At 44.5% G+C, this 26,930-nt stretch overlaps 1 protein-coding gene across 6 annotated transcripts in view; it reads right to left on the bottom strand.

Moving 5' to 3' along the window:
- RALBP1 (ralA binding protein 1) overlaps positions 1–26,930 on the bottom strand; it is a 65,478-nt gene that overhangs the window by 11,522 nt on the left and 27,026 nt on the right. For 5 of the 6 annotated variants that reach the window (XM_084619003.1, XM_084619001.1, XM_084619000.1 and 2 more), the window contains 3 exons: positions 10,551–11,009; positions 6,161–6,510; positions 3,703–3,864 (listed from right to left, as the gene is read on the bottom strand). In XM_084619003.1, coding sequence (XP_084475129.1) covers positions 3,703–3,864; positions 6,161–6,510; positions 10,551–11,009 — 971 coding nt within the window. Of the gene's footprint in view, positions 1–3,702; positions 3,865–6,160; positions 6,511–10,550; positions 11,010–11,269; positions 11,362–26,930 lie in introns of all 6 variants that reach the window. The other variant, XM_084619004.1, reaches the window with a different exon arrangement.

Here is a 26,930-nt window from a genome sequence, read left to right as displayed (position 1 = left end):
GGTTTCCTTCTAGAGGGGAAAAAAGCTTAATTTCCATTGCTCTCATAACAACCTTCTTTTTGGTTGTGTAAAGCGCTCATGGCTAAACAGACATCACCCTACTCCTTCCTTGTCGGATGTTAGATTTAGCTTTTCTTCCACGGATATGATTGTTCCACTGATTCTCTCCTCCACCGTTGACTCTTCTGCCCATCTCCCATCACAAAGTTTGCCTTGCCAATCCCCACCTTTGGGCCACCCCAACCAGCCTCTTCCTCCAATCCTGCTCTCATTCTGTGGAGTGTCTCTGGCACAAATCCCATGACTCGGCCAATTTTTTCTATTACAGATTCATTCGCTCCTCTTTCAGTTCTGTCATCTTCCTAGCTAAAACTACTCTACTTCTCCAATTTAATTAATTCCATGTCCTCAATCCCAGCTGCCTTTTCATCAACTTTGACTTGCTCTTTAAACCCTCCACTTTCCTCTCCACACAGGATCTGGCCAGTTACTTCCAAGAGAAAACGGACAAAAAGACAAGACCTTTCCCCCTCCCCTACAACCCTCTCCTCCTCCGCCTCTCTTGTCACAGACGCAGAAGTTTCTTGTTTGCCCTTCTCCTCTAAACCTTCCACTTCCCAGTGACCCTATTACATTTCCTGATCTCCCTTGCACACACTCTGACCCCTTCCCTTACTCTTCTCCTTAATCTCTCTTCCCCCTCTGGCTCTTTCCTCTCACAATATGATCATGCTTTAGTCTTTCAAATCTAAAAACCTGACCCTTGACCCGAGCTGCCTCTCCAACTACAGCCCTGTCTTCCTTTCATCTTTAAGTTCACTGAACATGCTGTTTTCATTCTCTGTTTGGAGTTCTTCTCCTCCAATTCCATTCTGGACCCTCTCCAATCTGGATTCCTCTTCTTGCATTCCAAAATCATTCTTGCCAAAGGTCAGAACTAGTACTCCATCCGTACCTTCCTTCACCTGTCAGCGACCTTTGACACTGTTGACCACGCTCCTCTTCTTGAAATCTTGTCCTCCACCTTGGCTTCCAAGATTGTCTTCTTGTGGTTCTCCCATCTCTCTAATTGCTCCTTCAGTGTGTCCTTCAAAGGATCCTCCTCATCCACCCTCCAACTTTCTATGGGGATTCCACAGGGCTCTGTCCTTGGTCCCATTCTCTTCTCCTTTTCCACCTTATTTCTGAGTAATCTCCTCCACAAGCACAAATTCAACTACTATCTCTCTGCACATGACTCTCAGATCTTCCTCTCTACTCCACACCTTTCATCTTCTGTACAAACTAAAATCTTGCCCTGTCATTCCGACATTTCCTTGGGGATCTCAAGCTCTCAGCTCAAGCTCCACAAGGCTAGAAAACATTATTCTTAATTTCCCCGCCCTCCAATCCCTCTCCCTACCTTCTTTCTTAGTGGACAATGCTACCATCCTGTTTGTCACTGACCCATAACCTGGCCATCATACTTGACTAACAACTCTACATAGGTCCCCACTTCCAGTCTATATCTAAATCTTCCGATTGTTTCTGTGTAATATCTATAAACGTATGGACTTTCCTATTCATCCACACAACTGAAACTCATCTAGGCTCGCATCATCTTGCATCTCAATTACTGCAACATCCTTTCCTTTAGCTTTGACAAATGCAATCTTGCCCTGCTCCTATCCATTCAGAATGCTGTTGCAAAGATCATTTTCTGAGCTTGTTGCTTTGGCCAGGTCACATTCTCTCTTTCTATCCCTCCCCTGGCTCCTCCCTTCCCCATCACATCAAACATACGCTACTTGTCTTCACTTTCAAGACCTTTTACGGCTACTCTCTCTATCCTACCTATTGTCTCTCATTCACTACTGAGATGTTGATGCCTGCCTACAGTCAGCAAATTATACCATTCTTCATTGCCTTATTAAATTTTCAAACAAGCACCTTCTTGCTTTTGTCTGTACTGCCCCTATTGTTTGGGAGGAGCTCCCTGAAAACATCCACAAAATTTCTTCATTACCAGCCTTCAAATCCTTGGTTAAAACTCTTCTTTTCTGAGATGCCTGCAAAACACTTGGCAACAGTTAGGTTACTAGTGTGCTGAGATCACTACCTATCATGCTAACCACATTGTCTCATTCTGTCCTTGTATTCCCCCATCTATCTGTATCCATCTGTTGTGTCTTGTCTTATAGATAGACTGTAAACTCTTTGGGGGAGGAACCATCTTTTTGGTCTGGATTTGTACAGCCCTTAGCACCTGGTGCTTAACTAGGGCTCCTAGGTGCTACAGTAATACAAATAATAAATTATTTACATGGGGCTGCTTTCCCTCACCACCTCAAATTACAGTTCCTTTAATTATAAATAGCAGAATCAAGTTAGGGAAAGTTGCGATTTCAAGTTTATCCTTAGTGCTAATTTTCAATAATAAAGACTGGACGCCAAGAATGCACCAACACAGAAAATTATGTAAGACACATGGAAGCAGAGACAGACGTCAAAATGCACAAATCTTTATACACAGAGGAAAGTCCATTCAAAAGACTTATAAAATAAGATACCCTTTCCTTCCCCTTATCTAAACTTACTACTATCACAAAAGATCTTTTCTGGAGGTCTTAAAGAATGATATGGGAAAACCACCAGCATTAGCATGGGTAGTACATGTTAGAAGTTACATTAACGTTGAACTGCAACTTGTCCAGAAGAAAATTCAAATAGTTCTAGCTCCTTTTTCCATTCTCCTTCCTTGATTCAGTGGGTTATTAGTGTCCCTCTTCTCCCATACTCATGGAAGGCACCTCTGTTTAGCTAGCTCTTCAGCCCTCAACTGAATTCCAGAGAGCTGAACCCATTCCAAAAGACACTTATAACCAATATCTATTTTCCCAGAAATCCTGGCCCTTATCTTCTATTTCAGAAGTGTAGTGTGCAGCACATGTTAGGAGAAGGACTGGAAAGTTGCCCTTCGAGCGCTAACACCCCAATCCAGAGCAGTCTGAAGTCTGCTGTATTTTAGACCAACTGCTGCAGCTCCTAGGCAATGTTATAGCAGTTGGAGTCACCACTATATAGGGATGCCTCAGCTCCTGCTCATGCACTGAAAACCAGGTGGTGTAAGAGGTGCTGCAGCAGTTCTGCATCACCCATGGATTTCCATAGGCAAGGCGAAATCTTCCAGTAGCCTGGCAAACCAGTTCTAGGAGACTGCTGAGGCAGCACAAAGCAACCCTAATGCACCAGAGAAGCAGTCCCTGAGGAAAGTCACCTTTCCAGTTCCACAAGTTTGGAACTCTGTATCACATCCCCTATTACCACATTTTGTTGGCCTGTTAGTAATGAACTTCAGACACATTTAAATAACTCCTCGAGCATGCTATTAAGGGATATTACACAAACCACTTACCTGCAAAACATTGTCCCCATTATCCCCATACATCAAGAAAATCCTTGAATAGCTCACAAGGTGATTAGTACAAGACTTGGTTTTTCGATACGCCTCTACAGAAGTACAACATATCTTCCCCCAAATACAATGGTAACATTAACAAAATACCAACTACTTAGCCACATTACTGAGTTTACAGCAAACTGTTACAGCACATGGGAATTTAAAAGTCATCACTACTGTCTATGAGATCTACTTCCATCAGGTCTCAGCTGCCTGAACAAGAACATAATCTTCAGGCCAGACACACTGAGGTAAAGACAAACCTGTCGTCTGATTTCCTCTTTAATGTTTTCCTGTGTTTCTGGCAGTGCTGGCATCGTTGCCATATTAGACCAGCGAAGGGGTTTTGTCACCTGCTTTAGAGTCACATTTCCAAAGAACTCTTGGACGTGTGTAAAAAATACATACAGGACACGGTTGCTGATCTGGGAAGAAATGACAGTGAAAATACTACTTCAGAAAGTGATTTTTTAACACAATGTCCTTTATTATCAATGGTACGTTTGCCCTACATTGTATCTTACCGGACAAAGGATGTAAGCTTTTTTCCATCTTTGGGATATAGCTACAACTCTGTTCAGACAAGCTAATCAATACTACTTCTAGAAGATTCAAGGGTTAGTTTAAAATAAAATTATGTCTGAAATTCATGATCTGCTGCGAGCCTAAAGGAAGCGTGACCACGCTGTATTCACTTTGTGGTCTCTCATCACTGTACCCTCTGGTGACCATGACACATTCTATTTCCAAGCTAAAAGTTGCTGGCTTGCAATAATTAGCTTTATAAATGGTAGACACAGAAATTTGCTAGTGTCTTGTTAGGCCTTTCTCCATACACAAAAATGTGAAGTCAGTGCTAGTGACAGACAAGAGACCTTACAAGAACTGTACTGCACCAGTTATGTTTTTTCCCTTTTATCCACCAAGCTGATTTTTCTCTCTAGCTTACTGCAAAATGAGAATGATCATTTGTCATTACATCTGTGCTTAACAGACTTAGCGACTCCTTTATAGTAGACTATATTACCTCATTCAATTGCTACTGTTTTTAGATATCAGTGGGTATGAAAAACTCAGAACCTTAAAAATCTGGAGTAAGCCAGGAACATCAGGAAACTGAGGGCAAATCTACCCTTAAAACGCTGCATCAGTGCAGCCGCACCAATGTAGCTGTGCCTTGTAGCGCTTAAGTGAAGATGCGCCTGCACCAACAGGAGAACTTGTCCCGTAGGTGTAGTTAATGTACCTCCCTGAGAGGCAGTAGCTATGTCAATGGGAGACGCTCTCCCACCGACATAGTGCTGTCTACATGGAGGGTTATGTCTTTCAGGGGTCTGGATTGTTCACACCCCTGAGCAAAGTAGTTACACCGATATCAGTCTGTAGTGTAGACTGGCCTAACTCTGAGACTAAAGGGTTAATGAGAACACATTTTATAACTCTACTAGACCACATAGCCTAGAATGCAAACATCATGTTTGATAAAATGCTCAGAATGATACCCCCCCTTCCTTACAGATACAGACTTCAGCTAAACTAGTATTTACAGTTTTAAAGGATAATCCATTAACAGACTCCGTACAGGGCTGCAAGTAATGTCTACCATATTGTGAAATGTTAAAAAAAAAAAAAAAAAAAGGGAATCATTGAGTTATGCCTACTGAATAACTATTTGCTCTATTTCTCCCCAATATTTCAAGAGATTTAAAATATACTTTAACACATCTCAAATACTTTAAACAGGGGGAAAAAAGCTGGCCACAAAATGTTTTTGAAAGAGCTGCGTTATGTTCATTGCCTTGAGACTAGATTTGTTTTGATATGATCTATCAAATGGAAATTCACTACTTGTGTTGAAATAAGTGACAGTTCTGACACCAATGTTATGTTATTGCCTAAATCTATTTAAGCAACAAGACATGACAAGACATGAGTTACGCTGCATTAATTTCATGCCTATTCTGTTAGAGAGGAGGACAGGACAGCGTAGCTGCCACACCAAAGTATCAGTGAGTAAAACCCAACCCTCTTGCCTTATTGAGGGCCTTACTGAGATTATAAAATCATGAAGTAAGATTTGAAAAAACCCCAATCACAAAGTGCGTTATGCAGCAAAACTCCAATTCTAAACGGTGACTAATTTAAAATATATAAAGTATAATTAGAAATTAAGCTGTAATCCAGTTATTGCTCAAAACTCTTACTAGGTCCATTTGATTTCTTCTGATAATATGTTAATTGATACTTAGCCAATATACCCAAATAATTATTTCAGGAGGAAAATCTGTGTTTACAGAACTGGATTGACTGGCCTGATATTATAAGCAATAATACAATATTGTTCAATGATAAATCATTAAACCACTAACTTTAACAAATTCTAATGAAGTGTGTGTGCAACTATAGGTGTCAAAGGTTTCCACTCCTCCTCTCTCACTGCACACTGTTAGCTTACTTGTAAAACTAGTCATACAGCAGTGTTTATAATGCTTACATTATTTAACTATATTTAAAGGCCAAATATGTTCATCTGGATTTCAGACCAGCCCACATTAGGAATAAGTAAAACCAAAATATGAAGTCCTGAAGAATACATGAAGAGAAGCTATTATTCAACTGCACTATATAGTTTGTGTGTACAATTCTAAGAGGAGGACGTTTTAAAGAATCTCTTGCTAGGACTGCAATACAGCTCACATACTTGTTGGGTTGTGCATGTACCTGAACAGTAGGGCTGAGCACTATAGAAATGTTCTGGATGTTCATTTTTGTTTCTAGTTCCTTTGCGATAACATGGTCCATGTGCACAATCAACCAAGATATTAAGAGATGGTTACACTCTGGCAACTCCTTTAGCAAGCGTTGGCACTCCTGAACTTTTTCCCCCTCTGTGCTCTTCCCGCAAGCCTCTTCGAAGCGGGGCATTAGCTCTTTGGTAAGCAAGTTTTCAGGCAGTTCTCGTAGATATTGTTTCAGCAAGCTGGCTATGGTATTCGGCTCATATTCCTCCAAGTTGGGAGATTCTTCTCGATCATAGGCTGCTTTTAGTTCATCCACCTTTGATTTTATTCCTTAAAATATTTAGATTGAAATTAAAGAGACCTTGAAAACAAGTACATCAACCATCTTTACATTTAGGGTATGTCTACACTGCCAATTAACATGTGAATTGTAGCACAGGTAGGCATATCCAATTCATCTAATTAGTGATAGTAACAACAGTAATGAAGATGTGGTGGCACAGGCTTCAGCACAGGCCCTAGTATAAGCCCCCAGGGACACTGGATACATACTCATATTGCTAGCCCATGCCAGGGACCATTCTGCCATGTCTTCATTGCTACTGTTACCCATGCTAGCTAAATAAAAGCTGGCACAGGTATGCCTACCTGTGCTACAACTATTTACACGTTAATTTGCAGTGTAGACATAGCCTTAGATTTACAGGTTTTCTTTTATCTGCTCCTCCTTATTAAACACACACACACACACTTTTCCTTTTTAGATGCTTTTTTTTGTCTCTCCCTACCAAGAATGAAGTTAATTCAGAAAAACCTCTCAAGGTGACCTGTATGTTACAAAATAAAACCAAGACCAGTACGGTTTTGTGCTCAGTGCCTCTAAAAGCAAGACTAAGAAGGAAATTCATGCACATAAGATAGTGTATATGTTTTGTTTTAGGTCTCCTGAAGTCAAAAAACTGGCTCCTGCTCTGATGTGAAAAGGCTGTGTAGCTGAAGCACAGTGGCAGCCTGACAGCATGAGCATACGTGTGTGTGGAGGGGTTAAACACGTAAGAGACACTGCTTTACCATATTGGTATGATTTTATAAAGTTTAAATATTTGTGTATACCAAAAGACCCACTGCTAAACCACACTATATAGTAAAGCAATGGCACCTACCTGAACCCCACCCCCAAGTAAGTTGCCTGCAAGCTGTACCAGGGTTTCATGATCATAGAAATGGATGCAATGTCAGATCAATGTGGGAGCCAAAGCACCTAAAATAAGGGGAAAAGTTTAAGATCACTTGTGTATTTAAACTCTCAGTTGGCATTCAGCATGTATCCCTAAAATGAGTAGTTTTATTAAAAAATACTTGCAATTAACTTTTAATATTACAGAATAATCTCTAAGCAACAGCCCCCCACAAAGCCAGAGACCTCCTTTAAAAAAAACAACAACTCTTGTTTGCCAATTTCCAATCAGTCATCCCTCCTGGGAGGTGTGATATTTAAAACTCTCGGTTCGGGGCACTAACTGTGTCAAAGTGTGTATTTATTGTATGACTGGAAAAAACTATCCAATATCTGAGTAGCATTTTGATCCCCAAAACCAGGAGAATCTGTGTTTATGGGAGGGCTTTGATACAGTTTTCTGCAGATATGTGGATGGATAAAAATTGATTATTTTTGTTTTAAATAAAAAAACCCACCTGATTTTATATAAAAAACAAAACAAAAATAGATTTTGGTTTAAAAATTTGTTTTTTTACTCAAATCAGATTTTTTTCATTTAAATTAAATACAGGTTAATTTTTTTAAACTAAACCTATTTAAAATTAAATTTGAAATTAGCAATCTATATTAAGGCCTAACCATTTTAAAATCTATTAAAATAATTTAAATTAAGTACAAAAATAATATTAAGCAGTACGTTTGCTGACAAGTTTTACAGAAGGTCAAACCACTGAACTGGCTGAGTACCTGGAACCAGAGTTTACTAAACCAGCATTTGATAGTAGTAGTAGTCTCTTCTGCAGGAGCAAAGAAAATATTTTCTTCATTTCAGTTTATTCAACTAGTTCCGTTCAATGACTCGTTCGTTCAAAGTTAAGAACCAATCGGGAACTGAAAAAGCAGGGAAGCTGGTTTTCCTTTTCCAATCTATGAATAAAAACCTGGGACTAAGAGGGTAAGATCTAATAGTTCTAAAATCTAGAAGGACATGGTGACCAGAAACAATCAGTTCAATTCACTAAATACAGATAATACTTAGTGTGGTAAATTAGTTTTAAATGCAAAACATGTTTTGATAAACTTTTTTTTGCTTCTGTATTGATCACATTTAAGGTAGCTTTATTTATTAAAATGCTGTTTGTGAATTTTTAATTGAATTTTCATACATATAGAGTGTGACAAATACGTTAAAAAATAACCCTGAATGAATTTCCATTCTTATAGAGCTTGACACAAATCATAAGTAAAAAATTAATCATCTAATAAATAAAAAATGCATCATTTGCTGTTTTTAACCACAGCAAAATATAATAAGGAAGAATTTGAATAAATATAAATTAAGTTATATAACTGTTTAAATAAATGTGCATAATATAGTGTATCCTCCTGGTTAGCAAAAATGAGCACCAAATTTAAGGCTATATTCACTTGTAAATCAACACATTTTAATTGTTACTAGCGAATGAGAATCAACCTTTCTTTAGGAAGATAATTAAAAATTACAAATGCAAACCACAATTAAAACCGATTAATCAAAACAAGATTTCCTGTGTACTGATTAAAATCATGATTAATATTGATTATTTAATTCAGTTCATCCTGCAGAAATGTACAGAGGAATCTAAAACTGAGAATTTTGGTATGGCTATAAGGTAAGCGTGGTGGGTTAAATGTGTTTCCCACCAAAAGACCCAGAACTGGACAGCATATTGTGAATAAAGAAAAGGCTATCCAAAGAAAATGAAGATCATCCTAGGCACAGAATTTCCAGACCTCAAATTATGAGGAACTGTTTTTGCTGTTATGCCCTAGCCTCAAATACAGTATAGGGTGAAATCATATGCAACTGCGTAAACTAATACATCTACATAGTAAAGGAATGAGGAATCTGATTCAACTAATAAGCTTAATTTGAACTCTCTTTCACAAGAGAGGAGAGGGATGCTGCACAAGAGACTGCCAAGAGAGCTCAAAAATAGGTCACAGAACAAAACCCCACACCATGTTATATTTCCGCAGGACATTGTGATCACTTGAATGCTCTGAAATACAAGGTCTGAGAAACAGTTTTGACTATTGCCTTATCTTTGCATCCCCAACAAATTCCATGCACATCAATTGAATGCAGGTATCTTAATAAAGCCTTTAAAATTACTCCCCTGTGCTATTTTATAGATTTAGATAATACATATTTTACTTGCTCTAAATGCTTTTTCTTATTTTCTGTCCTTTTTTGTTCTACAGCTCAGATACTTGGAATATTTGCACGATTCATATTGCAGGTGGCTTTCACAAATCAAATATATCTGTATATTTAAATAATGACTAAAATCATTGGTACTTGTATGTAGATCAATGTTATACAACTAAGGCTGCTAATTATCTTGGTGTTACTACCAGTGTGTTTCTTCAAATCCAAGCTGAAATTCTCAACTGCTGTTCTACATTACTAGTGGATTTACTGAAAGAAAAAAAGAAAGGTTTTGTATATATTTAAGTTCGTTTTGGAAGAAAATTAGAATGAAAGTGGATGGGGAAAGCAAAGTCAGGAGTAACCTATTTATTACTTCAACTCCCTACCAAATTTCCATTTTCATTAGCTAGAACTGTATCTTATTTCTAATAAAGGAGTAATATACTCAAAATAACCCCAAGCGCTGATCAAAACGTTTTAGCAGCTATGGCTTGACTCCAAAGCATGTTATGCTACATACCTAGTTTCCACCCCATCAAAAAGACCAAACCATATACCTTTTTGTTGCTACCTTCAGCAAGTGGGTGACCATGCTATGGAAACATTGGAGAAGGAGAGGTTCAATACTGAACACCTGTGCATCTGATAAACCTTTCCCTTCCCTTACACCATGAGACTGGTTTTGTAACTTAACCATCTCCTACTCCACAGGCTAAGAACGTAGAATTTTTTTCTCTACCATCGCGTAAGCTATCTTTCAGGAATTTCAAATCCATAGCTTGGTTTACAATTACATAGTTAATTTCACTGAAATTCCAGTCTTTTATGAAATTAAATGAATAAAACTATACATGTGGAGTGGATGTGTAGAGAAAAGCAAAGTACTATATTCATGTTTTTTTTTGGACAAATAAAGGTAAAGCCTTGAAAATCTGCACTTAGATGCGCCCAGTATACCTGAAACTCTGTAGATGCCTTCACATTTCATGCCATACTTCTCTATGTAATCTATACATTCACGGAAAACTGCTGGCAGGCGAATGCCATCGTACATCATGGTCCTGTCTGCTGCATCAGCCAAAGGAATCCCGAACACCGGCCTAAGACTTGGAACATCCATCTGAGGTACCTCTGGCTCTGGAGTTGGCTTTTTCTTTTTTTTCTTCTCCTTCCACTGTTTTACAACATCTGCTGCTGTTAAGTCTTTTGACTTCTTCTCTTTATGTTTTTCTTCCTTGTGTTTGTCATCTTTATGTTTTTCATCTTTGGGTTTTTCTTTTACTTTAAAATCCTTTTCTTTCTTTTTGGAAAAGCTGGGTTTCTTGAAAACATGAATTCCTTTGGACCGCTTCAACTTGGAAGGACTTTCAGCTTCATCACCAGAGCTGTCCTCTTGGAAGGCAGCATAACCTTCCGCTATTGGGAGAAAGAAGAGAAAGCGAGTGGCAGAAAGTTATCACCTGCTTTAATTTATTTTAAAAAAAAAGTCTAGAAGGAGAAAAAAAGGGGTAAAGGGTAATATTGAAAGAGACACGGTACCTGCCTACAACTAAAAAAGATCCATTTTTCTTTTTACAGCGTTAAGTAGGGCAATTATTAAATTAGCGTTTCACAGTTATGTCCAATATGAACTCATCTCATGAATCACCTAAACATTTGGTATTTTAAATACTTACTCAGTATGACAATGTCCATCTTACGTGCTATTTGTCCACTTAATAGTCAAGGAAATGCAAAATAAAACAACTGTCTGGCAACTTCTATGTTCCTGTAATCAATAGTATAAAAGTTGCTGTTATGAAAAATCATCTGCTACACAAGTACAGCTTTAATAAATGACTATGCAAAGAGTAGAGTCACTTAACTGTTCACTCCCTTTCTGAAAACGTTAAGAATCTTCTTAGGAGGAGTGTGAAATTATTACATTTTAGCCTCAGATCAAAATATCATTAAAAAGGGGGGAAACTTACTTTTTCATTAGATAAGTAAAGTTGTTCCAACTGTACTGACATATTACTTATTACTGCAGTTCTACATTTGCCTTATGTAGCCTGTGAGAGACTGCAACTCCAAAGTCACAGCCTAACAACACCACACTTCAGCTGCAAAATACAAGGTACTGTCTCTGAAATATATGCACAAGAGTTTTTATAAGCTACACCTCTGCAGCTAGCCCTGCCTATCCTCTAGGCAAGAACAGGAAAATCTTTAAAGGTGGATTGGAAGGGTTTCTTTAAGCCACCTAATTATAGGTTTACATGCTCAATACTCCAAAGAGCTAAAGTAAACAAGAAATGGGTTCAACAAAGCAGAGATTTTACATGCAATATGTAGTTTTTAGGTTCCATTAAAGCTGTGGATAATCAGCTCTATCTCGGATGTGATATTCCTGAATGAGGTTTTCCTGATATTGTTCCATTAGTCAAAAACTCCTGGAACATGAAACTGGCCTATTATTTGCATGAGGGAAGGACAGAGTTAAGTCAAGCGCCATTTCTTAATGGACATGGTTTTAGATTTTTATTTATTTATTTTTTTTACACTACTTGGCTTGCAAGGTCCTCAGAGCAGGCACCGTGCGTGACGTTGTATGCTTGCATCTACAGGGCTAAGATGGATTTAAACCACCTTGTGCCCTTCTGATCCTGGGCTGCTCCAAGGGCTAGAGGGGCCCCAGCATAATTTAGACAGGCTTGATGGCAGGTTCCCTAAGCTGCTCTATAGACAACATAGTTTTTGCAAAGTTTTTATATTAAAATCCCCAAAATGTAATCGGTATAAAATATTTTAAATACACAGAACTGAGGTATACTAAATAAACTGAAATTACTTGACCAGCACATCCTCCTTTAACTCCCTCAAAAATACTCCAAGTTCCATGTTCCAGGGGGATTAACTGGCTAATGTAGAAGCATCAGCACAGTGCATGCTGGTGAAAGTGGTGTGCCCTGGCTTCAAGGGATCAAACAAAGTCATATGTTAAATCAAGCAAGTTAAACCCATTCTGTGAAGAGGGCCAAATTTCATATTTTCATTTGGCTGTGTGTGTGTCAAGTCTCCAAGTTCAGGAACATATACTACCCATGAACCACAGAAGAAATCCCATTGATAACCATGGGAGGTTTGCAGATCTCTCCAGGATAAAACGTAGTCCATAAGTAGTAGCTAAACTTTAGTTAATAGGATTACTTTATCACATTCACCATTAGTCAAAGAGTGGTTCTGGACACTTTTAGGACAACCACTATTTCTATCCTTTAATCCCTTGGATATATGATTAACCCAATTTGTGTACAGAGTTGCATAATTGTGCAATCCAAGCTAAATCTGACTCATACAGTGTAGTTTATAGGCTTAAATTATAATACTGAGATGAGTGGAGACAGTTAACATATCTTAGAGCCAATGTTTCAGTTTTTCTGCAGTCTCAGGAAAACAGTTCTTTGTTGGTTATACTCTCTTCATGTCTAGAAGGCTCTCTATACAACAAGAGCTAAGAGTCCATTTTATTTCTTTAAAGTTAAATCTTGCATTCTATCACAGGGAGCCAGATATATATGTTAAGTGGGTCAGGTGTTTGACCCAACAAATATTTTAAATAATTTATTAGTTGACCAGCCCTCTAATTTTAGCTCTTTGGAGCATTCTGCATGTGTCTCTACAATTAACTGATTTAAAAATATGTAGGTCTGTTTTAAGTAAGCAAGAGGTAGGATGAAAAACAAGTTTAGAACAGAAGGAAGTTATGAGTACACTGATCCTATGTGTGACCCTGACATGAATACACATAAATATCTGTACTTCTATATCTACATAAAAATGCATATTATATATATATATATATATATAAGGATGGAACAGAGATGCATGCATATTTAGCTTCTGTAATGGCTTTTTTCATTCCCCCTCTCCCTCCCCAATTTGTCTATTACTAGACTTGTGCCAAAATTTAGTAACGAACAAGTAGGTCACTCCATAATTATGTTATTTAATACATAAAGCCCTCCAGATTGTAAGTTCACATTCAGGCTATTGCTTTCCCTTGGGTGTGGGAAGCACCAGAAGTTGAAGTAAGTGTTTTGCTTTATTTTCATTGTAAAGGATTTTATTAGTTTTAGAAGAGCAAAGCAGAACCTACATTCATAGCACAGTTTCTCCCAGCAAAGAGAGAATGTCACAAAGCAAAAGTACAAATCCACAAGCTCAGGCCTGGTCTACATTTAAAAATTAGATCAACCTAGCTACATTGCTCACAGCTGTGAAAAATGTGAGCCCTTGGCTCGATAGTTAGGTCGACTGAAACACTGGTGTAGACGCAACTAGGTTGACAGAGAGACGGATTAACTCCACTGCTGGAAAAACACCTTCCATCTATGTGAGAAGCATCTACCCTATGTTGCTACAGCGGCACAGCTGAGGCACCATGACTGTGGTACCATAATGTAGACGTGCCTTAGAAGAGATAATGAACATAAAGGGGTGATGCTGGCAGACCAGGTGCCAGCTCATGCCAAGGCCCCTATGCTTTACTGAACAATGTCAAATGGAGAGCTGGAAACCTGTTTGGCTCACCTGTGTGTTAGCATTGTTAAAATAGATGTTACGTTTATAAGAATGTTTTTAGTGTTTAGACTTGATAAAATGCTTCTTGTGTGCTGCATTTACCAATCTCAAATATAACATCTGTATCCCATGGTTAAGGCTGCAAGTCTGTGACAGAGATCATGGATTCTGTGACCTCCGTGACTTTTGCAGTGGCTGGTGCTGACTCAGGGGCTGCCTGAGCCAGGCAGCCCCTGGACCAGCAATAGCAGTTTGGGTGTTGGGAGGGGGCACAGGGCTAGGGGCAGGGGAGTGCAGGGGCACTTACCCCCCTTGGCGTGGGGGACTCCCCGGCTCCCAATGGCATGGCCCCCCCATAGCTCCAAGGCAGCAGAGGGGGGTCCACCTCCACAGCTCCCATTGGCTGTGGTTCCTGGCCAATGGGAGCTGTGGCAGCTGGAGCTTGTGGCAGGAGCAGCGGAGCCCCTGCCCTGGCCCTCGCCACTAGGAGCTGCAGGGACACGGAGCCAGGTAGGAAGCTCCTGCCAGCCCTGCCAACCTTCCCCACCCCTCAGTACCTGTGGCAGTCCCGGGCCACCTCCCCCATCACCCGCCGTGCTGTCGCCCAGGAAAAGTCATGGACAGGTCACGGGCCCATGAATTTTTGTTTATGACCCATGACTCGTCCATGACTTTTACTAAAAATACCCGTGACTAAAACGTAGCCTTACCCATGGTATACAGCTATATTAAGTGTTTGCACTGTAACTGTGTAGCTCACCAAATAGGAAAGAGGCATTAATTAATGCAAAGTGCTGGTCCTCCACACAGGAAGGCCCACTGAAACCAAATGAGCCAACCATGAAAGGACAAAGACTTCGCTGATCCCCCCCCAACACACACACCCATGAAGAAGATACAGGCACAAAAACTTGTACATCAATTTGAACTCTAGGGGAAGGGTATGAAAGTCCCGGACTAGAAGGAACTCTATCACTATGCTGCTTGGTATTTGGGCAATATTTCTAAGCATAAGCAAGGGATCCCCAAGCTGCTTAGCTTGGGTTAGCTCTAAAGGACATGCAAACCTTGCATATTGCAGCAGCTTCTATTAGTCTTAAATTTCAAAAAGTATCTCATTTGTGTATGTTTGCTTACCTGCTTTAACTGCGTAAATAACTGTTTCTTTTCCCTAGTTAATAAATCTTTAGTTATTTTATTATAGGATTGGCTACAAGCGTTGTCTTTAGTATGACATCTGAGGTACAACTGACCTGGAGTGACTGAACCTTTGGTACTGGGAATAATCTGAATATTTTTGGTGTAAGGTACCACCTATCACAAAGGTAAATTTGCTTGGGAGGCAAGATAGACCAAAGTATGCAAGGGGACTGGTGTGACTCCTTGTTACGGCTGTTATAGTGCTTGAGGAGTTCACAGTTGATACTGGTTGGTGAAATCTAATTATAGAACTCACAACCAATTTGAGGTTTGTGCCCTGCTTCTTAACAGTCTGCCCTGTGGTTGGTACTGTCAGTCGTGAGCCACTCTAGACAGCTTGACACAAGGTAAGAAAATCCTAGGGACTTTATATCTCACAAATCGGAAAACAGTATACAGAGCTCTTCTTCTAAGACATCAGTTCAAGACAACATTGGGTTGGCAGAAATCAAATGTTAGCTGAGCAAGATGAGTCTGTCTCATTCCAATTCTTAATGGACAAGTGTCCACCTCAAAAAAACCTATCATTATAATGTCCATCTCTGCTGACACTTCACAGAGAGATCAATGATTGAATAAGCTTGCAGAGAGAACTACTCTTTCATTGCTTCAAGAACTAAACTCAGGGTGGAATGGGGAAAGTTTCATCCTTGCCAACTGAAAAAAAACAGTTACTTACTTGCTTGTAACTGTTGTTCTTCGAGCTGTGTTGTTCATGTCCATCCACATTATGCGCGCACCGCGTGCACAAGAGTCGGAAAATTTTTCCCTTAGCGGCTCCCGTCAGGCCAGTGGGGCCCCTCCAAGTGACACCACTGTGCCGTGCATATATACCCCTGCCAGCCCGACCCCCTCAAGTTCTTTCTTGCCGGCGACTCTGACAGAGGGGTAGGAGGGTGGGTCGTGGAATGGACGTGAACACCACATCTCGAAGAACAACAGTTACGAGAAAAGTCAGTAACCATTTTTTCTTCTTCAAGTGCTTGTTCACGTCCATTCCACATTAGGTGAATCACAAGTTTACCTCTGGAGGAGGGTAGGAGTCACGGAAAAACCGCTAGGAGGACCGCTCTGCCAACGGCCGCGTCCTCTCTGGCCTGCTGGTTGATTGCGTAGTGAGTTGTGAAGGTGTGCACTGAGGACCAGGTGGCTGCTCTGCAGATCTCCTGGATCGGGACCTGTGACAGGAAAGCCGTGGAAGTCGCCTGCACCCTGGTTGAGTGGGCCGGAACACCTGCGAACTCATAGCACGCCTGGATGCAGCTTGTTATCCAAGACGAAATCCGCTGCGCCGACACAGGGAGGCCTTCGCCTTCTCAGCTACAGCCACAAACAGCTGTGCCGATTTGCGAAAGGGCTTGGGGCACTCCAAATAGAACACCAGCACTCGACGCACATCCAGGGTGTGCAAGCTGCAATGACTTGGGTCCGTATGGGGTTTCGGGAAGAACACTGGCAGACAAATGTCCTGGTCCAGATGGAATTGGGAGACCACCTTAGGGAGGAACTTGGGGTGTGGCCGGAGCTGCACCTTGCCCTTGTGAAATACCGTATATGGTAGCTCAGACGTGAGGGCCCTCAGTTCGGACACCCTTCCGGCCGAGGTAATGGCAATCAGAAATGCCACCTTCCAGGAAAGGTGGAGGAGAGAACAGGAAGCAAGGGGCTCGAATGGGGGTCCCATGAGTTTAGAGAGGACCAGGTTAAGGTTCCATGGTGGGACTGGGGGGTGGGAGTACGGGAACACCCTCTCCAACCCTTCAAGGAACTGCCCCACCATTGGGTGGGAAAACACCGTGCCCCCCCGAGAACCCCGGATGGAAGGCAGAGATGGCCGCCAGGTGCACTCTGAGTGAGGATGGGGCTAGCCCTTGCTGCTTGAGGTGCAGGAGGTACTCCAGGATGGCCTGCACCGGGGTCTGGCACGGCTGCACCTGTCGGGGTTCACACCAACATGAGAACCTTTTCCACTTGGCCATATAGGCCGCACTGGTAGAGGGCTTTCTACTGCCAAGCAGAATCTGCTGCCTGGGAAGGGAGCACTGGCTCTCTAGGGCATTTAGCCACAGAGCCTCCACGCCGTCAGGTGCAGTGACTGCAGGTCGGTGTGGAGAAGCCACCTGCCGTCCTGTGTAATGAGGTCTCGGTGTAGGGACAGGACTACTGGGACCTCCATCGACAGCTCTAGGAGCTACATGTACCAGTGCTGGCGAGCCCAGGCTGGGGCAATGAGGATCACCGCTGCCCTGTCCCCACGCACCTTGAGCAGGACCTTGCGCACCAAGGGGAGCGGGGGGGAAGGCATACATCAAGCCCCCTCTCCACGGGATCGCAAAACGTGTCCGCGAGTGAACCCGGGCTGCGGCCCTGGAATGAGCAGAACTGCGGGCACTGGGCGTTGGCCCTGGTGGCAAACAGGTCTACCCGGGGAAACCCCCACCTGCGGAAGAGCGAAAGCACAACGTCCATCCTGAGTGTCCACTCATGCATGCGGTACGACCTGTTGAGGGAGTCCACCAGCTCGTTCCACACCCCTGGAGGTAGGCCTCGAGGTGAATCACATGGGCTATGCAAAGGTCCCAGAGGAGGAGAGCCTTGTGACAGAGTGGCGAGGAACGAGCCCCGCCCCGCTTGTTTATATAAAACATGGCAGTAGTGTTGTCTGTCAGAACGGTCACACTGTGACCACTCAGAGTGGCGTGAAAGGTCTGACAGGCGACACGAACCACCCTGGGCTCCTTCACATTGATATGGAGTGATCGCTCTGCTCTGGACCACAAACCCTGCGTCATGATGGCCCCCAGGTGAGCTGCCCATCTGTGGTCTGACGCATCCATCACCAGCGTCAGGTCCGGTTGTGGGGTGGCAAAGGGGATGCCTTCGCAAACCATAGGCTGGGACTGCCACCACAGCAGGGAGTCCAGCACGTCCCTTGGGGCTATCACTACCAAGTCCAGGGGGTCGCTGCCTGGGCGGTACACCTGAGCAAGCCATGCCTGCAGCATCCTGAGTCTCAGTCTGGCATGCCTGACCACATGCATGCATGCTGCCATGTGGCCCAGCAGCCGCAGGCAGCACTTGGCTGTTGTCGTTGGAAACTGAAACAGGGAGGCCACCGCTTGCTGGATAGCCCGGAATCGGGATGCTGGAAGGCTTGCCCTGGCCTGCACCATGTCCAGGACTGCCCCTATGAATTCCACTCTTCGCGTGGGTACGAGCATGGACTTCGGGACGTTGACCAGGAGCCCTAGCTTGCAGAACAATCTCGGGGCCACCTCCACATGGCCTGGCACTTCCGCCTCGGATCGGCCCCCCAGGAGCCAGTCGTTGAGGTACAGATACACCTGGATTCTCTGCCTCCATAAAAGGCTGCCACCACCGCCATGCACTTTGTGAACACCCTTGGGGTCGTGGCTAAACCGAACGGGAGAACCACAAACTGGTAATGTTCTCGGCCCATGGTGAAGCGTAGGAACCGCCGATGTGCTGGGTGGATGGTGATATGAAAGTACGTGTCCTTCATGTCGAGGGCAGAGTACCAGTCCTCCGGATCCAGGGAAGGGATGATGGTGCCCAGAGAGACCATGTGGAACTGGGTCTTGACCAGGAACTTGTTGAGCCCGCGCAGGTCTAGGATGGGGTGAAAGCCCCCTTTGGTCTTGGGGATGAGGAAGTACCGGGAGTAGAACCCCTTCCCCTTTAGACTGTGCAGCACCATCTCTACCGCCACCGCCTCTAGCAGCGAGCGGACTTCCTTCTCTAGGAAATGCTTGTGAGAGGGGTCCCTGAAGAGGGACGGGGAAGGGAGGTGAGGGGGGGGAGGGAGGTGAACTGCAGCAAGTACCCATTCTGCACCGTGCGTAAGACTCAACGGTCTGATGTAAAGGTGGACCACGCATGAGAGAAACAGGACAGGTGGTTCAGGAAACAAGGGGACGGATCTGGTGGCTGGTCTGGTACGCTGACCTCGAGCACACCTTCAAAAGGTGTGGCATAGTGCCCGGCCAGGGTTTGTGCTGGCCTTTGTTCTGGCCCGGTGCATTATTGTTACTATTGTTGTGCCATCGCCTGTTACCCCTGCATCGCCTATGGTAAGGCTCATGCCTATGGCGAGGCTGGTACTGGCGTTGAAGGGGAGGCTGAGGCTTAAAGGGCTTCCTCTGGGTCGCCGGGGTGTGCATACCCAGCGACTTAAGCGTAGCTCACGAGTCCTTGAGGCTGTGCAGCCTCGTGTCTGTCTGGTCCAAGAAGAGCCCGGACCCTTCCAAGGGGAGGTCCTGGAGTGTATTCTGGACCTCAGGTGGCAGACCTGACTCCTGGAGCCACGCCGAGCACCTCATGACCACCCTGGACGCAATCGTTCTAGCCGCTGCATCCGCCGAATCCAGGGAGGCCTGGAGAGAGGTCTTGGCTACTGCAGGGCTGTGAACTCCTGTCGGGAACCTTGTGGGAGGTTGTCCTTAAACTTCCCCACCACTGCCCAGGAGTTGAAATTGTGCCTGTTGGGGATGGCCTGCTGGTTCGCAATCCTCAACTGAAGGCCCCCAGATAAGTACACCTTTCTGCCAAAAAGGTCCAGGCATTTCGCCTCCTTAGCCTTAGGGGCCGGGGCCTGCTGTCCATGGCGCTCCCTTTCGTTTACCGGTGAGACCACTAGGGAGCATGGACTCAGTTGGCAGAATAGGAACTCATAGCCCTTAGAAGGGGCAAAGTATTTATGCTCCACTCCCTTGGCCATTGAAGTGCTGGAGGCCGGGGTGTACCACATAGTCTTATAGTTGGACTGAATGGTCTTAATGAGTGGGAGCGCTATTCTGAATGGACCTTCGGGGTTCAAAATGTCCACCATGGGGTCCTCCTACTCAACTGTCTCCTCGGCCTGCAACCCCAAGTTCTGGGCGACCCTGCGCAGCAATTCCTGGTGGGCTCTATGGTCTATCAATGGAGGGCCGGACACCTCTGTACCCGCCACTGCCTCTTTCGGGGAAGACGAGGAGTTAGCTGCAGCTCGACCCCCGCCCGGTTGGTCCTCCTGCTCCCCTTCTCCTGTGGGAGGGGCCTCCGGCTCAGGCTTGGGCGGGAGTCCATGGGACAGCACTGGACTCGGTGCTGGTCTCTCCCGTTTATCCTGGGGGGATGCTGGAGGCCTGGATACTGTAGCCTCTGGCACCGTCTGGCATAGGTGTGGGGACCGGGACTGCTGCACCAAGTAACTTGCCCTGGACAGGGCCCCTTGTCGCTCCTGATAGGCCTAAGGGGTCCAGAAGGGCCAAGGGCCTGGCGGCCCTCATTGGGGTTGCCAGCCCACCTGAAGGTCCCTGTTGTCCGGGGCTCAGTGCAGGTAGGTATAGCAGCCGGAGTCGGCACTGGACTGCGGCGATGCTGATCACAAAGGCCATGGCGGTGCCAATGATCTGCGCCGGCAGGAGAACAAGCAGCTCCTGGCTGAGCGGGAGCGGTTCTGGTATCCCCGGATCCGGGACTGGTACCGGCGTTCCCTGCACTGGGACCATCTGCGGGAGTCCTCTGGAGAGGGCGGTCTCGACTCCTCCTGGTGCCAGTCACTGGGTGGTGCCGGGGAGTGGCGTGCCCTTTCCAGTGCTTCCTCGCGCCAACCCACTGCCAGTGCAGCAATCTCCTTCTGGGCCACTGGCAACTGTGAGTCCATGGAGTTGGAGCTTGACCGGGACCAACTCCAGGAGTGGTGCTGGGACGGTGTCCTCAAGCGGCACACCACTGCCGGCTTACCCCTCGACGGCACCCGAGGCATGGGTGCTGAAGGGTTCTCCCCAAACGGGAGGGGGCTTGCCGCCAACAGCTCGATGAGGTCCTTTGCAGCCTCAAAGGTGCCAGGTGTAGAGGGCTGATCCGTTATGCCCTCGAGCCTATCATTCACACTGAGCTCACTTAAGTCTGGGCTCGGTGGGGCTCATGCTGCTGGAACTGTTGGCATCAGCGCCAGTACTGTGGCCTTCCTGCTCTTATTGGCACTCGGGACCTTGGGAGGCGCTGGCCTCCTGTGCGGGAATGACCACGCCTTCCTTTCGGCTGTGCCGGGGGCTGCACCAGGGAGGATGAGCGGTGCCAGGGCCTAGCCTGGCGCTCTGGGGCCAACAGTTTACGGTGCTTAGCCAGTGCCGGGTCTCTCAGTAGCTCCGGGGCACTATGCACCAAGGAAGCCTGAGCCGGCGTCGAGTGCTCTGGGCCTGGAGGTTGCAATGCAGCTCCATCAACAGCTGCTTTAGACAAAAGTCGATTTCTTTCCTTGTTCTTGGCTTAAACGCCTTGCAAATCCTTCACCGTTCAGTTTGATGTCCGTCCCCCAGGCAACATAGACACGAATCGTGGGGGTCACTAACTGGCATAGGTTTGCGGCACGTGGCGCAAGCCTTGAAGCCGTGGGCTTGCGGCATGCCCCGCAGCGGGTGCTGGAAGCCTCCAAGCTCCTAATGACTTAAGTGTCCGCAATAGGTATGTTAACCAACTGATACCAGCTACTCTAAAGGCGAAGGGATTGCTCTTCTATGAGAGAGAGAGGTTGTTCCAGCATTGTCATGGACGGTAAGAAAGGACTGGAGGGGGTCGGGCCGGCGGGGTATATATGCACAGGGCAGTGGCACCACTCAGGGGGCCCCGCCGGGAGCCGCTAAGGGAAAAAGTTTCTGACGCTCGTGCACGCGGTGCGCGCACACCTAATGCGGAATGGACGTGAACAAGCACTAGAAGAAGAATGGGCCTGTTGCTACTCCCTGAAGACACTGAAAAGAAGGAGTTTCAGACCCCTGGGCTTCCACCCAAGGTGACAAGTGGGGGTAAGAGGAAGAAAGGGAACGCCCTGCTTGTGAGAAAGGAGACTGTTTGGGGAAGGAAAGAGCCTCCAGAGAATCTTCCTGTTAGCTGAACCCTACAACCTTTTGGTTTTGGCCTCGAGAAGGGAGATACTTTATAAGGATCTAGCACTTCTCAAGATGCATATGCAAAACCCCCACACTCAGAGTCCAGTCTACAGAAAATTATTGGGAGAATTCTAAAGTGTTTGCACCTGGTAAACACCCACACAGCCTGAACTCTGTCCTTTTCGATCAATGCCTCACACACAATGCCCATAACACACACACTCCCACTCTGCCTCTTCACTGTAATGGACCGGTGCTACCTGCACCTCTCCTACACTTAAACATTGAGCCTACTCCCCCGACAGAATACCATCCTTGAAAATTTAACAACCACTTCATACCCTCTTATAACCCCTTCACATTTGTGCACAGGATACTACCTAAACCTATACCTTCCCCACCCATCATTAAATCCACAGATTGTTCTCATATCCCACCTCACTACTGACAACACCCATGGCAAGAAGACCCCAGTGCCCTGCTACTGAAACAACTTATATAGTTCTGTATTGAAAAAATGCAGGCTGGAACCTCAAGATACACATGCACCTCCTTCCTTTGATAATACACATCGGGGACTCAGACCCAGATCTCCTCATATCAAATCACAGCTCTTCCAAGCAGCTCCACTTTTCCCTCCATCATACAGCTATAGGTCACATAGTGAATGCAGCTAGACTGCATGCAGACTCTGATGCTGGAAGACCAGATGCCAATTCATACCAAAGGCCCAGGGCCTCACTGAACACTGACAAATGCATAGTTGAAAACAGTCTGGCACACCTGTGGGTTAGTACAATTAAAAGATATATTAGTGTTATAAGAACATGTTTAGTGTTTAGACTTTATGGAATGCTTGCAGGATGCTGCATGTATTAATTTTACTTATAATATCTGTATCCCATGGTATAAAGTTATACTAAGTGTTTGCATTGTAAAACCTCTAATTGTGTAACTCACCAAACAGGAAAAGCAGCATTAATTAAGGAAAAGTGCTTGTCCTGCACACAAGATGGCCCACTGAAGGCAAAGGAGGCATCAGGTAGCATCAAAGGACAAAGACCTTGTTGACTGCATTCCTCACTCCCTCCAGGAAGGGGAGACGTGCATGAACGCACCTCATCAGTTTGGATTCTGGGGTGAAAGGGATAAAAATCCCTGACAAGGAGAAACTGGATTTTTATGTTGTCTGGACTCTGAAGGGCAAAGATTCCTAAACAAGAGATTCCCATGCCGCTTGGCATGAGTCAGCCCTAAGGACATACAGAGCTGCTTATTATAGAAGCTTATGTTACCTTTTCAAATCTAAGACTGTAACTCATTGGCGTGTATGTTTCCTGTTTTAACCTTGTAAGTAACTCATTTATTTTCTTAGTTAACAAAGCTTTAGTTAGTTTATAACAGGATTGGCTACAGGCATTGTCTTTGGTTTGAGATCTGAGTACAACTGACCTGAGGATAGTGACTGGGAGTAACCTGAATACTGTTGTTATTTTTGGTGTAAAGTGATCATCTATCACAGGGGTGGGCAAACTTTTTGGCCTGAGGGCCACATCTGGGTATGGAAATGGTATGGTGGGCCATGAATACTCACAAAAATAACAATTCATGTTCAAACAGGGACAACACAAGTTTGTTTCAAAATCAACACTATTATAATAATTCTGTTAAACAATGTGCTGCTAGAAAAGTACATTACTGAGCTGTTTGTTGATTTTACCACAACATTTTGCTCCTGTCTGAACACAAACTGCATGTTAGGGCCTCATTTTCAAAAGAGCTGCAACAGCGACGTGTTTTTTAAATCCGAAAAGACACTGCTCCAGGGGCGTAGCCAAAGGTGGGCCGTGGCCCACCCACTTATTATCCAGGCCCACCCCATTACTTTCCCCACTCCGCCACCTGGTGCTCCAGCTGGGGAGCGGCAGCAGGGCACAGGGGCTTGCAAACGCCGAGCGGGTGAAGCGCTGCAAGCTTCAGTGGAGCTCGAGGGCTGGATTAAAAACTCTGATGGGCTGGACCCAGCCCACGGGCTGTAGTTTTCCCACCCCTGATCTATCACATAGTCCACCTTGCAGTGATGGCAACACAGACTGGAATGCCCAAGGGGACTGTCTGTAACTCCATGATAAGACTGTTACAGTGCTTTCAAAGTTCACACTTGTTACCAGGTTGGTGAAATCTAATTATAGAACATACAACCAGTTTGGGGTGTCCGTGCTCTGCTTTTTGACAGTCTGCCCTGAGGCTGGTACTCAGGTCATGAGCCAGGCAAGACAGCATGACACATAATTCCCAGTGGCTACTGTCAGCTCCAAAAGGCAAAGTTAAGGTTGCATGGGAATTTACCGTAACTCTGCATTTTCTAGTTTTCAGAAGTTTGAGTTTTGCTGAACTTGACATTCTGGAAGAGCACGTGCTACCACCTGATAAGTTCCTGGGTTAGTGGTTCTGTCACTAGCCGTCACCTTCAGCCCCCAACTAAAACCCCTCCAATGCATTATTAAGGATCTACAACCTATCCTAAAGGATGACCCAACACACTCATAAATCTTGGGAGACAGGCCAGTCCTTGCCTACAGACAGCCCCGCAACCTGAAGCAAATACTCACCAACAACCACATACCACACAACAGAACCACTAACCCAGGAACTTATCCTTGCAACAAAGCCCGTTGGCAACTGTGCCCACATATCTATTCAGGGGACACCATCACAGGGCCTAATAACATCAGCCACACTATCAGAGGCTCGTTCACCTGCACATCCACCAATGTGATATATGCCATCATGTGCCAGCAATGCCCCTCTGCCATTTACATTGGTCAAACTGGACAGTCTCTACGTAAAAGAATAAATGGACACAAATCAGATGTCAAGAATTATAACATTCATAAACCAGTCGGAGAACACTTCAATCTCTCTGGTCACGCAATCACAGACATGAAGGTCGCTATCTTAAAACAAAAAAAACTTCAAATCCAGACTCCAGCGAGAAACTGCTGAATTGGAATTCATTTGCAAATTGGATACTATTAATTTAGGCTTAAATAGAGACTGGGAGTGGCTAAGTCATTATGCAAGGTAGCCTATTTCCCCTTGTTTTTTCCTACCCCCTCCCCCCCCAGACGTTCTGGTTAAACTTGGATTTAAACTTGGAGAGTGGTCAGTTTGGATGAGCTATTGCCAGCAGGAGAGTGAGTTTGTGTGTCCCCAGGAAAAAAAAAGGGGGGGGGGTGAGAAAGCCTGGATTTCTGCTGGACATGGCCCACCTTGATTACCATGCACATTGTAGGGAGAGTGGTCACTTTGGATGAGCTATTACCAGCAGGAGAGTGAGTTTGTGTGTGTATGGGGGTGGGGGGGGGGGTGAGAGAACCTGGATTTGTGCAGGAAATGGCCCACCTTGATTATCATGCACATTGTGTAGAGAGTTGTCACTTTGGATGGGCTATTACCAGCAGGAGAGGGAGTTTGTGTGTGTGGGGGGGTGGAGGGTGAGAAAACCTGGATTTGTGCTGGAAATGGCCCAACTTGATGATCACTTTAGATAAGCTATTACCAGCAGGACAGTGGGGTGGGAGGAGGTATTGTTTCATGATCTCTGTGTGTATATAAAGTCTGCTGCAGTTTCCACGGTATGCATCCGATGAAGTGAGCTGTAGCTCACAAAAGCTCATGCTCAAATAAATTGGTTAGTCTCTAAGGTGCCACAAGTACTCCTTTTCTTATCACTGTACCAAGTTTACAATCATTTTGTGTTTCCACAGTTTTCTTCACAACTCTAAGGATTAGAAACAATTTTTGCTGTGAAAGCTGCAGTTTTTAAAAATGATTTTGTGGCAGGAAATGCCACAGCACCACTTTCCCCCTCCCTTTCTCGGTCTGTTTTTTAACATGCTTATCTTACAATTTGCTTGCTCATTTTGGGCATCACCATAATATACATAATAGTTAATATGGCATTTCATGATCAGGCCCATAATTTGTGGCTATGTGACTAGGCTTAACTAAGTAACCACAGTGCACATTTCACTACACCTCAAAAAGCATACAGTAAGCACACACAAACCTTGAGCGATTCCACAACAAAAAATTACATGATTAAGTTAATTTTTCACCCTTCTGACTTTAAAAATTAGAGAAATAATTTAAATCTAGACATATCCATTTTTGGACAATTAAACAGATTTGACACCAAAGTGCTTTGTTTCACAGGCATGCAGCTATTATGTCAGAACTTGGAAACATGCCTGGGAACTCCTTTCTCAAGGTATGTCTTCACTGCAGTTAGCCCAGGCTAAGGGAACATTCAAGGCAGAGGGGCCTGAATACGTGCTAACTACTTATGCTAAACAATCTGTTCCACTTGCATTTAGTTGTGACTCTCTGAATACCCGACCTGAAGAAGAGCTGTGTGTGGCTGGAAAGCTTGTGTCTCTCACCAACAGAAGTTGGTCCAATAAAAGATATTACCTCACTCATCCTGTCTCATTAAGAAATTCAGTCTGCAAACCAAAGCAATTCACACCTAATGGACTGACTTGTCTGCCTCTCCATTTCTTTCCCATCCACTAAACATATGTCATTTTGCATATATTTCCCCAAATTACAGATTTTATCACACAAAACCTTTACCAGAGGGCTGGTGCCAGCTTCTGGTAAACTGGCAATACAG

The sequence above is a fragment of the Lepidochelys olivacea genome (assembly GCF_965140295.1).
Source record: "Lepidochelys olivacea isolate rLepOli2 genome assembly, chromosome: 2".
Lineage (NCBI taxonomy): Eukaryota > Metazoa > Chordata > Testudines > Cheloniidae > Lepidochelys > Lepidochelys olivacea.
The sequence above is the reverse complement of the archived record's forward strand: the minus strand, read 5'-3'. Positions and strand labels throughout refer to the sequence as shown.